Here is a 13,339-nt window from a genome sequence, read left to right as displayed (position 1 = left end):
AATATGGTATTAACTTTGTTACAAGCCCTTAACATTGATGGGTTGGCCAACAAGTAAGGGCAGCCTGGGACTCAGAAAACAGAGCCCAAAACTAGCCCCCAAAAATATATATCGGTAAATAAATGTGATTTATTTCTAAACCCTGTATTACTGGTCAGAAAATGGCTGTGAGCCCCTCCACCCTTATATACCCTTCAAACCCTTTTCCTTCAACAGACATCAAGACTTTCGTTGAACTCCTAAATAAAATAACCAGAACTAAACCTCCTTGTTTATTACCAAATGTGATGATAAGGAAAACCAACAAAGGCTGCCCATATGATAGCACTTGAGTCTGAACAGAATAGGTTTTGTGTGTGTGCAGTTCTAGACCTCAGAGACAAAACCAGCTTTAAAGAAAGACACACTAAACTAAAAAGTCACTGTAATGCAATGGGGAGCTTCTTCCAAAAAAGTTTCCTAGAAATAGTTACATACAGACTTGTGATTGTACTAGGATTACTTACTTGTCTTGCCATTATACATAAAAATGGAAAAAATCTACTGTGGGCACGTCCCTTACCTTTCCGCTTAGACAGTAATTCCCTGCACACTCCTTCTTAATGGTGTTCACTATGCAGGCTACAGGCCCAGCTGACAAGCTGAGAACCTCTTTAATTGTGAAAGCAAATCAAGCTAGAGCCTCAGAAGGTATTTTTGTTTCCAAACAAGATCAGTTACCAAACACAGACAACTAAGTCTGGAGCCAGATGGTGTAATACACTGTAAAAGCAGCACCACTTAATTATCACAACCTTTAGAGCCTCCTAGCAGGTGATTCAGATGAATCTATGGGCTGAATCTGGCACATTAATCTCACAAAGTACCTTGTGGTAGATCAGTCCCACGTGCTGCTCACAAAGAGGCCCAGCATGCGTTGGAGGAAGCAAGGAGCAGTGAGGAGCAGGTAACAAGGGCATGCACTGATTTCCCTAGGTGTTTGGATGGGACCCAAGCATTCCTGCTGTTTCCAGGACTGTAGTTAACTGCCAGTTTTCTGGCCAGTATTTCTACTGCCAGTTTCAAAACAGGAGCAGAACATTTCCCAACACAGGAAAAGAGACACAGAGGAGCCCCGTAGGCAACACTAATGTTGTCCCTGCCAAGTATTCAGGCTCCACATTGCAGCCCTGAAGACAGACGCAATGCCTCTCCGACCTTCTCTTGGGATAGTCAAGCATCAGAAGATGCCCAGGGTTCAGAAATCATTTTCTTTTCCTACACGTTCTGGGTGTGAGCTGAAATGACCGGTAAAGTGGTGGGGGCACTGGGGAACTGCCTCCAACATCCCTCTCCTGGTAAATCATCAACTCTTCTGGACCCCTTAAAAAAGGCAGAAGATTCCTGATGTACTATAAGCCCCCTGCAGCCAAATATAATATATTCATTGCTGTATATAACAACAGCAGTGGATGATGGACTATAAATTAAAATAAATTTACAAGCTAATTTCAAGTAATTAATTTATCCTCTTAACTGGCTTGCAAGATATGTATGTATTATAGCCTCCATTTTCACAACTACCCAAAGTGACTTGACACGTTTAAGCGAGTTGCCCGGAGCTACATATGGAGAAACTGTCAATCAGTATTAGAGCTCCATAATGTCCCAGACTTACTCTTTGAACAGACCCTTCTTTGCACTAGTCCAAATCCGATATAGCCGGTGAAGTGTAAATCAAAAAATGCTGAATCATGAAGCAAAGTAAACCTTGAATTAATTAATTCTCCAGATATTTTGACTTAAAAACAAAACCAAAATAACCCCAGCAGAAGCGATACTCTGTGAACAGATAAAAGAGTTATTCTCTCAAACACCATCTGAAATGCTGATAACATGGATTAACGAGACCTAAATGCAACCTTTGTGGCGATGCTTTCATTTTAAAAGCAATGTCCTCTACATGACATTTGCATTTTAACAGAAGTAAACTGTAATCACATTTTGAAAGCAGATAATGTCCTGTTTTTTTGAAAAGTCTGTTACTGAAGGGTTAGGATCAGTTCCTGGTGTTTCAGCGTGAAAGTGAGGAAAACATGCCTAACACATTTTAAAAAGTCTGCCAGTTCTTTGAACGTACTCCTTATAGGCAAGAATAGAAAAAAAACGTTGAGACAAGCTCTTCCTTTTAAGTTATACTGCAGAAATAACAGTATGGTAATTGCTGTTTTTCCAGAGAAGATAGACAGTAAATTATTTTGAAATACCTCATTATACCCCAGGCAAGTCATATTGTGTCTTCCTTTTTGCATGACAATGTATTCCTTGCTATTTGGGAACAAAATCTTAAAAGCTGCTGAGTGTCCTCAATTCAAATGGCTCCAACAAGATGAGTAAGAATATTAGTTATTTAAATTAAAAGAAAATTAAAGCTACTGCCCTTTTGGGTCATAATAACTGTCAGCAAATTCAGTTTTTCTCCTCCCAACATTATTCATAAAAACTGCAAGAAAACATTCAATTATTTCTAACTACCTTTACAGGTAAAAATGTTGTCATATCATGTTTTGCTTTGTATCCACTTCTTTTAGAAACTTCCATATTTCTCATCCTAACCTATATTACATTACAGTTCCTGACAAGTCAGTTTGCTTCATTTCCACATCTTGAAACAAGTAACTAAGAAAAGCAAATGATGCAAAGAGCACCCATTATATGTGGATTGTCCTCAGTGGAAGATGAGTAGGTTCAGTAATTTCAAGGGTTTGACAATAATGAGTGGAACTCAAAGAAACAATTACTGTTACAAAACTTTGTACACTCTATAAAAGAGTTTAAAAACAGTTTGAAAACTTCCATTTCATCTGAAATATTCACTCTTCCATACGGATGATAAGGATAATGCAAGAAACTAAAAGCAAATCTCGTTGATGTAAGAATCGGGTCATCTTTAATGAAGTACTATTTGTTTCTTCAATCTACTGGTATGGAACTATTAGATTAAAAAATAACTTTGGAAAATAAATATCTTTGTTGCAAGCACCAATGCAGATACTGTAAGTTCTCCACTTCCTCCCACTGGCACAATTCAAATATAGAGGAGCAAGGAAAAAGTAGGGGTACAGCAGATTGCTGAATGTACATATAGAAACCACAGTTTGCTAAACAACTTCTCTTTCCTTTCTGCTGTGAATGCCCACCCGATATGGACATGAGGACCAGAAGTCTTAGGAAAAGAAATACTGGATGGTTAAGCATAAAAAGCAGAGCTTGAATTTGAAAGCTTCAGAAGTGTTAATGAATGCATGAGCAAGTCTCCTGTTCACAGCTTCACAAATGCCAGTCCTGAGGGGACCCAACCCTCTGACTAAGATATTGAGCCATGCTTAATGGGAAAATATGTATGGCAAGAAAGCCTTACTGGATAACCAGAGCAAGATGTGGCTCTCCTCCAGAGAAAGCTCTCAGTCAGTGATACTACAGCCTCACTCCTTGAACTCCCCTGTCTTTTACTTTGCCAGGTGCTTTCCCAAGTCTGATGTGGTCAACAAAGATCACTGAAGCACAGAGTCTGAACCAGAACTTTTACTCTTTGCAATAAAGGATGGAGAGAGTTTTGTGTTGCAAAACCAAAGGCAAAACCCTAAACGTATACCAAGGAGATTAAAAGATTAAATACTTCATCAGGACATGGGATTCATCCAGGCCCTACAGGAACTTGGGAGTGTCATTATCAGTGGGAACAGCTCCACTATAGGAGGGACAGGGATCAGCATCATCAGCTTCTTTATTAAGATTTCTACTTGTCTGCTTTCTTCTAGAGACAAGAGATATTCACATTATCTAACACTGAGCCTCTAGGCTTGGTAATTCATGAGACTTTAAACCACCCCTACATAAACCTAATTCTTGACAGTGACAGTAAAGGGAATAACCTTCTGAAGTAACTTGAAACAGACAGACAAGACAAAGAGGAAAAAGTTTTCAGTACAGGACAAAAGCAACTACCACAGAAACGGAATACAAGTCAGTCAAGGTAGATGGTCTGGTACATAAAGCGGGGAAGGTGTGCACTTCGATAAACAGAAAGCTCTTCCTTAAACCAAAGAGGCACATGGAGGAGCATGTCACCTTTTACATCTTCAAAGGTGAAGCCTGAGGAAAGATAAGATAGACATATGCTACACACGCAGGTGAGCTTGAGCTATGACCTGGTTACTGACAGCTAAATGCCCGTATGGGCAATTCCCTGAAAGAGAAATAAAGCATTACAAATAAATATTAATAGAGAATTACTAGTTTTGGTCTCTGGTTAAAAAAAAAAAAAAAAAAGAGTGAAAAAATCACAAGTCCCATATTCTGAGCGAAATATGACCTAATCCCCTTTTGGAAATAAATCTTACCTGATCAACTGTAAAGACTTTGATCCTTTCACTTCCCAACCATTTCTGAAATTCTTTTTTCCAGTTTTTTACCAGACTCCCAGGGGTGACAATTAGTGCTCGCTTTAGTACAGGTTTGCATCCATAGACCCCTTGACGCAGAAGAGTCCAGACAAGTGCAATGCATTGCAATGTTTTTCCCAAGCCCATTTCGTCAGCAAGAATAGCTCCAAATCTGCCACTAACTCTGTAAGATATAATTAGGCGATGGTAACATTTTAAAAGACATATCTATAATTATTCACAACTGGTTTAGCGAATTGCTTCTTGTGGATGTTTTCTGAAGTACAGAGAACCTATTTATACTTATTATGCTCTACTGTAGGTTTTCATTCAGTTATACCTGAAGACCTTAGAGTGAAATTCCTCTTCTTCTAGATTAATGCATTAGTCTTCCGAAACCAAACAGTTTAAATCTTCTTTTAGAATTAAAAGTATTATCTAGTATTTTTAAAACTTGTATATACCTTAAGGATTCTATGACTTGAGAAAACACTTTTGAAAATAGTACTGTATTTTTTTCAACAGGTTGGTATAACAGCTTCTTTATTCTAAATGCCTGAATTATAACTTATATGAATAATTATGAATGATATTAATTATAAATCCCAGAAAGCAGTGTGCTTTAACATGGGTTAGACTGTATCCATGTTTACAAGACTTGGTATTTGCAGTAGAACTGACAGGCCTTTTGGTGCACTAGCTTCTCATCACATCTGGCAAAGTCACAGCAAGCATGATGCTACATACCGGTCAGAAAAAACTTGTGCAACCTTTGCTGGGTGAAAATTACTAATTAATTGAACAATTGCTCAAATCTTCCCATTCAAATTGTCTCATTTCAAACATGGGCATGAAAATATTACAGGTATTGAAAGCCAAAAGGGCAATTATCGTCTTACCTCATTCCCATTACACATTCATATAGAAATATAATTCCTTCTTTCTGATGTGGTCGGAGATTATTTGCAATGTAAGGATCCACAACTACATCCACCATAGGTAAACCAGCCTTATTGAACGTCCACTGATGACTTGCATTTGGTCTTGGCATAACTAGAGAATCTTGACGTTCAAAACATATGCAAGTATTGCACAAAAACATTATTTTTAGTCTGTTAGCAAAGGGTATTATTTCTCTAACTCAGCTACAGAAAAAAGTAGATGATCTAATGACTGCTAAAAATACTGTTTAATACATTGACCATTCTCAGACAGAAAATGGATTTACCAACAGAGCATCTAGATAGCATTCTAAATAAAAAATCCTTTCACAGAGGTTTCCCAAATAGTTTGCACTTCTGTCAAAGGTGAAGGTGCCAAACTGAGAAATCTGAGTATTTTTATGATGAGGTGAAACTGCCTACCTAATAAATGTTGCAAGACAACTTTCAATGCATAGCGTTAAATCAGAAGAAGTTCTAAAAGGCTTCTTAAAGGAAAGTTTAAGAAAAAGAACATAAACAATGACCTACATAAAGTCTAGACACTACATTTCAAGAGGATATTCTTGTAGCTGCCCAGAAAGACTTAACTGCCTGAGAAACAGAGATAAAAAGACAACGATTTGTTAAAAAAAAATAGGGAAGGACTGAGACTGAGCTGACAAAGGCTGCCACAGTGCATGAATAAAAGTTGACAGGTTTGAAGACACAGAGAGACAAAGAGAGCATGAAGTGTATTGGGATATATCTTTTGGCTACATCTAAATAACAGTTTTGCTTGCCATAATTTGTTTACAAACTCTAATGTCATAATTTTGCTAGACAATGTCCATACTGGGTTGTGTAAATTGATGCTACACATCTTCACTGAAAAGTTGTATTGTCAGAGGACAGAATGAGAAAGCAATTTATAGCTGCTGGTATTGTTATGTCACTAGAGCAGATATATACTGATAATTAGTTCATGGGAATAGGTTGGTTGACAGCTTGTATCATTCAGAGAGATTTTGTTTCCTACTGAAAAGGGGCTGAGTTCTGGTAGATTACATCAAATTGCATGCCTGTATATATAAGAGCCAGTGGTGACAAAAAGATAACTTTTCTGACAAAATTTTGCAGCCTCAGAGATGGGGAAGAAACAAGGCTTAGATGAGCAATGGACTAAAAGCTTAGAAATCATATGTGGAAGACATGGCTTTACATCTTTGTCACCGTGCTCTGTTCTGCTGAGCACAAGAATAAATGGCTTTCCATTTTGAAGAAGCTGCATTTTAATCTACTGTCGGCATAGACCTCAACATGAAAACCTCTGAATGCTCCAGTCCCAAGGTCCTGGTCTAGGCAAGTATCTCCATTACTTCTGAAAGAGCTTATGCAACCTACTGATGTGTTGAGGGCTCTTCGTATCAGGCAGTTTAGGGAAAGGTAGTCAAATTCAGCAGAAAAGTCACAGGAGACAAAGACCTAGAAGAAATCATAGCTTTTTGACAGACTAGTGCAAAAACAACAAAGAAGTTAATTTGAGTGTTGAATATATCAGGTCTTTGCCAGATTTTAGGTTAGAAAGCTAATGTAGTATCATCTCGCAACCACAGGAAGGAACATTCTTAGATACAACTTAATCAAGTTGAATTCAGGCCAGGAACTGTTGTGAATAAGGCTGCTCTTACAAAAGGGCCAATGATATCACTAATTACCACTTAATGTAGAACAAACTTGTATTTTTTTTTAAATATGCATTGCTCTGCTTAGTAACATTTTTTAAAACTCATTTTTATCTTCCATCTGAAAGATAAAGCCAACAGCAGAATATACCTCCTAAATGGTTTGTTATTGACAGATAAAAGAGTACTTCTCGTTTAGATAAAATATCAAACGTTTACAGGATCCCTCTTATACAACTGCTTAACCAGCCGGTTTCTATGCAATTTGTGAACTCTCATGGCTCTTCAGCACATGGTACTTCTAGCATTATAAAACAAAACTTTTATTCCAAAATGTATCTGGTTGAGTTTGGGCAGTGTAGTTACACTCGCTGGCTGTGAAGGATCAGAAGCGATTCTTTGAATCTGGCTTAACCTCTCTATTACTGATCCTCCACTGCAACTACTGTGCTGCCATATCATGTCAGTGCTTCACTGACCCCAGTGGGAAGCTGGAACTCATCTAGAAATTTTAGCATGTGTCAGACTGTTTCTCTGATCAATATACTCATTTTTCCCTGCAAAACTCTCAGAAACCACTCTAAATTGTTCCTACAGCCATCTGCAATAACTATGAGAAACTTCATGCATTGCAGAGCATTTCACTCGTTAGAAACACACGTGACAAAATCCTAACATGATATTGATAGAGACACTAGTACTGTATGTCAGAAACACTTTAGTAATACGTTGTGGAACAAGAAAACTTTGGTTACACATTCAACTTTTTTTGAGAGCCAGAGAATGCTTAAAGAAACTTAAAAATCTGAATCTTACTTGAAGCATTTGGATCGTGGCGGGGTTTGCAGCTTTGAGAATCTTTGAGCATATTCTCTTTAGTATTGGATTGACAGACACTTTTGAATGGTTTACAGAATGGTTTTGTACTAGTTGGGGCTGTGTCATGAGTCCCTATGCCAGCCTGAAAACACCTGCCACTGCTGAAGTCATCTGCTGAAATTACACCCATCACTTCAATTTCTTTTCCTCCAACAATCAGTGTTTGGCCTTCATCAAGACTGTCTAGCTCTTTAGATTTATATCCGGTACCTAAAATAACATAAAAATTTAGCAGTTAGGACAAAACAGCAAATACTACTTCCTTAACATCTGTACTCATCTGCAGAAAGAAAAAACAAAACTGTCAACAGGTATTTGATTCCTAAGCATTTGAATTGTTACACGTATGAACTCATAAAGCTTTTCCCTCCTTAACAGAGCTTGACATTTCAGTGCTAATAATCAGAATTAGATACCAGAATATGTAAGCAAATATTCTATCATCATCCACAATCAGTTCTACTGAATGTCAAATATCCATTTAAGGGAATTTACAAAAATCAGCCCCATATCATAAAATCTAGCTGCTTACCTTAGTTTTAAACTTGCTAAAAACTAATAATCATTCTAGGTCCCTTTTCCTTCCTTTCATGCCCTGACATGAACACTACTAGCCCCACTTGCTGTTGATCTAGACAGAATATTCTACTTTTAAAATCATTCTAAATTAGCTTTTTACAATTAAGGACTCATATGCATCTGAAATCTTTACCTCTACATATGGTCTGAAACATATATGCCTGATTTTTGCCAGGATTTATCAATTAACTCAATAGTTTGCTCATTCAAAAACCTATCCAGGAGCTGATGAATTTTTCTGTGCCCCCTTAGGGACTTTATCGGGTGGGCATTCTCAGAACAACTACCACATACTATCAGTCTCACTTTCTTTTAAGATAAAGGTGTAGGAAAGAGTGGTGGTTCCTTCTTTTGAATAGTATTCTAGTGGTTGAAGCTCCCACATAAGAAATGGGAGACATATAGTTTCTTTTCTTAACTCAGGGAGGTCAAAGCCACATCTCTACCTCAAAATTCGAAGGAGGAACGTTCTTTTCCCCAGTTGTTGAATTTGTGCCACTTTGAATAAACAGGCTTGGAACCTTATTTGGGCCAGAAAAATAAAAAGCATGATTGTGTAGACCAGCAGTTAAAGCACTCACCGGTGAAAGAGGCAAAACTCCCCCAGGTTTTACACATATTTTATCCAACAAACGGTACATAGAAAGACTGCTGGGAGCTGTTTGCAAAGCTCAGGTCTCCCACTTCTAGGAATGTGGCTTTCCCAAAGGGTTGGAAGGTGAAGATCTGGATTTGAATTCCTTTAAGAGAACAAATTTACTGAGGTGTTTCACAGTCTAAGCCAGTGCTGAAAAATAGTCTGGCCAAAAGGGAAAGGGAGGTATTTTTCTTCCCCTCCTCTAAATGCACGCAAAAAGCACACAGTGATCCTTGTTTGATTCTTGAAAGAAGAACACTTGCTTTCGGGAAAGAGCTGAAGATGCCAGAACAGAAGAGAATGCACATGCCTTCCTAAATGAGATGCCTGGAGAGGACATTTATGACCTCTCCTTTGCTCTGTATTTTTGTTTTCTGTTACTGCCTCTACATAGCTTCAAGCTGAGCATACTGAACACAGGTGTATCCCTGTGCAGGATCTTTTGGATTACGGTCTGAAGAGTCTAATTCTAAGACAGCATGGGCTTTAAGAGTAGATGGGAACTTAGGAAAGGCAAAAAAAAAACCAAACCTACAAAGCTCAAATGTTTATGCAGCTGCCAGAAATAATAACTGTTTCTATAACATACAGTAAATTACAAGAGAACACTTCCTAAATTCTTTGTAATACGTTATTAAGGAATTAGGACATTTGCAGAGGAGAAAAGCAAGATGTTCTGCTGCCTCGAAAAAAGCTACAGCCTGTGCTGCTTTTAGGTTCCCATGCCCCTTCTTAGATCCAGTCCTGGTATGCCTAAGTAAAAAAAAAAAATCTTCCTTTGCCCTTTTCTTCCCATTTTAAAAAAATAATCCTGGATGCTCATTCACATTCACTGTAAACCTCTAGTATCAAATGCAATTTTGGAGGTAAGCACCACTACCGGACCTTTCCTTCTCACTCAATGGGCTTGTAGGATAATTGCAGAAACTGAAAACTTACACTGCTTAAATTGGTCATTTTATGATTTTCTTAGAATCGACGAGCATTGAAAGCTCTGAATAGGCAAGTTAGTACCAATGACATTGGTATCATTGTGCTCCCTGACACCATCAAAAACAGCAAAAAGGCTTTTACCAGTGCAAATCAGAATATTCATATTTCTATTGTGTTTTCTGCTAATTCGAGAAGACAGGACTTGAAAAAAACACAAGAACAACAGGGTGGTGGCTGATGCATTCCAGGCATTACTCTCTTTCTCTCTGCCTTTTTGAAAAACAAGCAAGTCTGTACATATATTACTTTGCTATAAATAAATTCAAATTAACTTCTAAGTCACAGACTGATTTGCAAATCAAAGCTGCCTGGTCCTAACAAGGCTCACAATGTAACAAAAGAGCAGAGAAGCCATCTCAGCCCTAATATTAATCAACTTATGTTTTGTAGCAACATTGTCCAAGCCTACTCCCTTACAAAATACCTTTGGCTCAGTTAGCAAAGTTAATTTTTGCTTTGCTTTCAGTAGAAAATTATTGCTTCAAGTTGACTGCAGCCTAAGTCTTATTTTTAACTCTGATATCAACCCAAACTGTGTCTTACAGCAGCAGCTGCTGCTAAAGCTACAAGACTAAAAATTGCTACACAGTTGACTTTGGCTTGGCTGGAAAATGTTGCTGTTTGCTTGTCTTTCCGACAAAGATAGCATTTTTAGCTGTTTGACTGGCTGAAAAGCACAGATCCAACCTTTGACATTCCCGGTTGCCATACTACTGACTGGAGTATCTATAAGGAACTTACCTGTATATTTTCCCCTAATTTTAACACCTTCTCCAATGCATTATGTGAGCAACCAAAATCAACTACTCATCCCTCATTTGGCATCTCTGCTGAATTAGTACAGCCGTTCATTTCCAGATCCTCTCCTTGGACTAGCATTTGGTGTTTCTGTGAATAATGTTACTCAGTCTGCCCCAGCCTCCCCCACGCATCTGCCTTCTATGTAAGAAATATAAAGCTTTCTTGCCACCTCCCCTTTGCCCCCCCAAAAAAACCCTACTGTTTTTTCATCCTGTGGTCGACGTTGGTATGGAGAACTCTAAATTATCTAAAGAGCTGGGTCCGTGTTATTCAAAGCACAGTAATTTTAAGCAAGTTGTTCACTTACACAAGTATGCAAATCTACAGTACCTCTTCCAATGTCTTTGGCTTCCATATCTTTCAATATTACTGACTTTCCTTTTGTAATAAGAACAGCATCGCCTTCCCACTTCTTGTGCTTTTTCTTTGATGCCTTACACCACACAACACTGAAATATTTCACAAGGCACTCAGGTTCTTCCTGAGCTGCTTCTTCCTTCGCTGTCGCCGATGTTGGCAAACACAGTGCATCTAAAAGGGAAATAAAATAACAATATCTCAGGTTCTCTTGACAAAGCATACATTTGCATTTCAAACAAATCAAGGACAATCTATGCATTTCATCTTATACAAACGAAGCGGTGTATTTCCTGTCCTGGGCTGCTTATGGGAAGTTTGGACTGAGACAGAACAGCACATAAGGACTCAACCTGAAATAGGAACCATTCAATTGTCTCAGAAAGTATGCACTTCCAGGAAAAACACATTACTTGGTACATGAGTAAGTGAGCTCCTGATTTGACATACATACAAGATGATGAGCGTGGAGAAAGAATAAAAGGAAAGGCTGGGAAAAAACAAAAGGGAAATGACCATAGGAGAAAATGAAAACAGGGTCCTGGTGAGACGGTGCTGGGCGATGTTCTGGAAGCAAGGACAGGAACACAGAACTCATGAAAAGGAGCAAAGGAGGCCATTAACCAGATTTGGAGCTGAAGTCATTAGTACTAGGTGGCAGAATAACCATAGTTATAATAATGCAAAAGATTATTTCCACTCCTTTCCTTGTACCCTTTAAAAATAAGTAATTGTGCAAATCTTGAAACAGACAGTCTCTTAAGTTTGCAGCAACTCAATGTTGTTTCTAGCCTTAGACTATTAGATTTGTCAGCAGTTACCTAATTAGAAGTGTTATGGATGTAAACATTAATAGGAAATATTTAGGTTAATAAGGTTAAGAAATCATAATAGAACAGACAGCAGCTGATTACAATATCAATTAAGAATAAACACATGCTTTCAAGAGTTAGCAGTCTGACATAAGTAATGGTAGATAAGTCCCCAGCATTACCTAAAGGAATATCTGTAGCATTCCTTTTCAGCACATGCACAGCTTCAAAGGGAGAATCAGACTAATTTTCATTAAAATACGCTTAGATGCTGGTTAAAGGCTTAAATCGGTTTGCTCCTTTGATTCCATCTGGGATTCAACACTATACAAATCTGTTACAAAAAAGTACTTATGCCACAGACTAACCTTTCCAAAATTTCCAAGTGTGCTGGTATTTAAAGGAGCAGTGGCAAGAGTAAACTTTTGCTCACAATAATGGTCCAATAAAGAGGCAACTTTATCACTTCTACATCAAGTCTACATATTCTTAAAACTGCAAAACAGTCATGCTGAAAACCAGTGCAATTTTTCAGACTAGCATTTACTAAAAAGGTACTATCTAAATGAAAAAGGCTATATTTATTGAATAGAATTTTATTCTCAAAGCTCTCCAGAAGTTTTATTGTCTGTATAGAACTCTATGCTAACACAGTGCCTAATGTAGATAGGATTTTCCATAGGTGGATGTTTCTTCAGGGCATTAGCCAACATCTGTAGTGTTTCATGCGACAGATGCCCCCATCTCCAAGGGGTAACAGAGCAGCTACTGAACGCTGGCACACCACAGAAGGACGAGAAAACAGAACAGAGCAGCTCTTTTTGAAACGTAGGGGATTCTTTGTAGATGAAACCTGGGAAATGAGCCAGAGAGCAAGAATAAATCCTTGCAGTTTTGCAAAAAGGTACAAGGGCTCTATTGGATCTTCAGTAATCACAAGTGATAAGATTTAGAGGAGCAAAGGAGAGAGGGGGAGAAGAAATAAAACCCATACATTGCTAAAAAACCAAGAGACTAATTTTATTCTACATTGAGTTTCTAATTGTAAACTGATTCAACAAGATAAATACAAGATTGTTTTCTCTTTGCTTTTCAAACTGATTCTCTTAGTTTAATCAGCAACTTCTTTCCTCGTATTAAGATTTTAAGTAACTGTTACTGCAAGAACTGGAGATTTCATTGCAGAACTTTCTTCTTCTCTCCTGAGGGATGGCCATCCATAAACAAATGACCACCTTCTTGTCTCCTCCAC

The 13,339-nt window shown here is 38.0% G+C and overlaps 1 protein-coding gene across 2 annotated transcripts in view; it reads right to left on the bottom strand.

The window, feature by feature from the left end:
* The window catches only part of RAD54B (RAD54 homolog B), a 67,254-nt gene that overhangs the window by 11,275 nt on the left and 42,640 nt on the right, over positions 1 to 13,339 (bottom strand). Inside the window, exons 4-7 of one of the 2 annotated variants that reach the window (XM_087749923.1) lie at positions 11,249 to 11,449; positions 7,846 to 8,118; positions 5,324 to 5,486; positions 4,383 to 4,608 (exon numbers count right to left, since the gene is read on the bottom strand). In XM_087749923.1, coding sequence (XP_087606049.1) covers positions 4,383 to 4,608; positions 5,324 to 5,486; positions 7,846 to 8,118; positions 11,249 to 11,449 — 863 coding nt within the window. The remainder of the gene's footprint in view (positions 1 to 4,382; positions 4,609 to 5,323; positions 5,487 to 7,845; positions 8,119 to 11,248; positions 11,450 to 13,339) is intronic. The other variant, XM_087749934.1, reaches the window with a different exon arrangement.

Source organism: Nipponia nippon, unplaced genomic scaffold (genome assembly GCF_047370975.1).
Source record: "Nipponia nippon isolate SJK-2023a ecotype South Korea unplaced genomic scaffold, ASM4737097v1 scaffold_1, whole genome shotgun sequence".
Taxonomy (NCBI): Eukaryota; Metazoa; Chordata; class Aves; order Pelecaniformes; family Threskiornithidae; genus Nipponia; species Nipponia nippon.
This window is presented reverse-complemented; position numbering and strand designations above follow the sequence as displayed.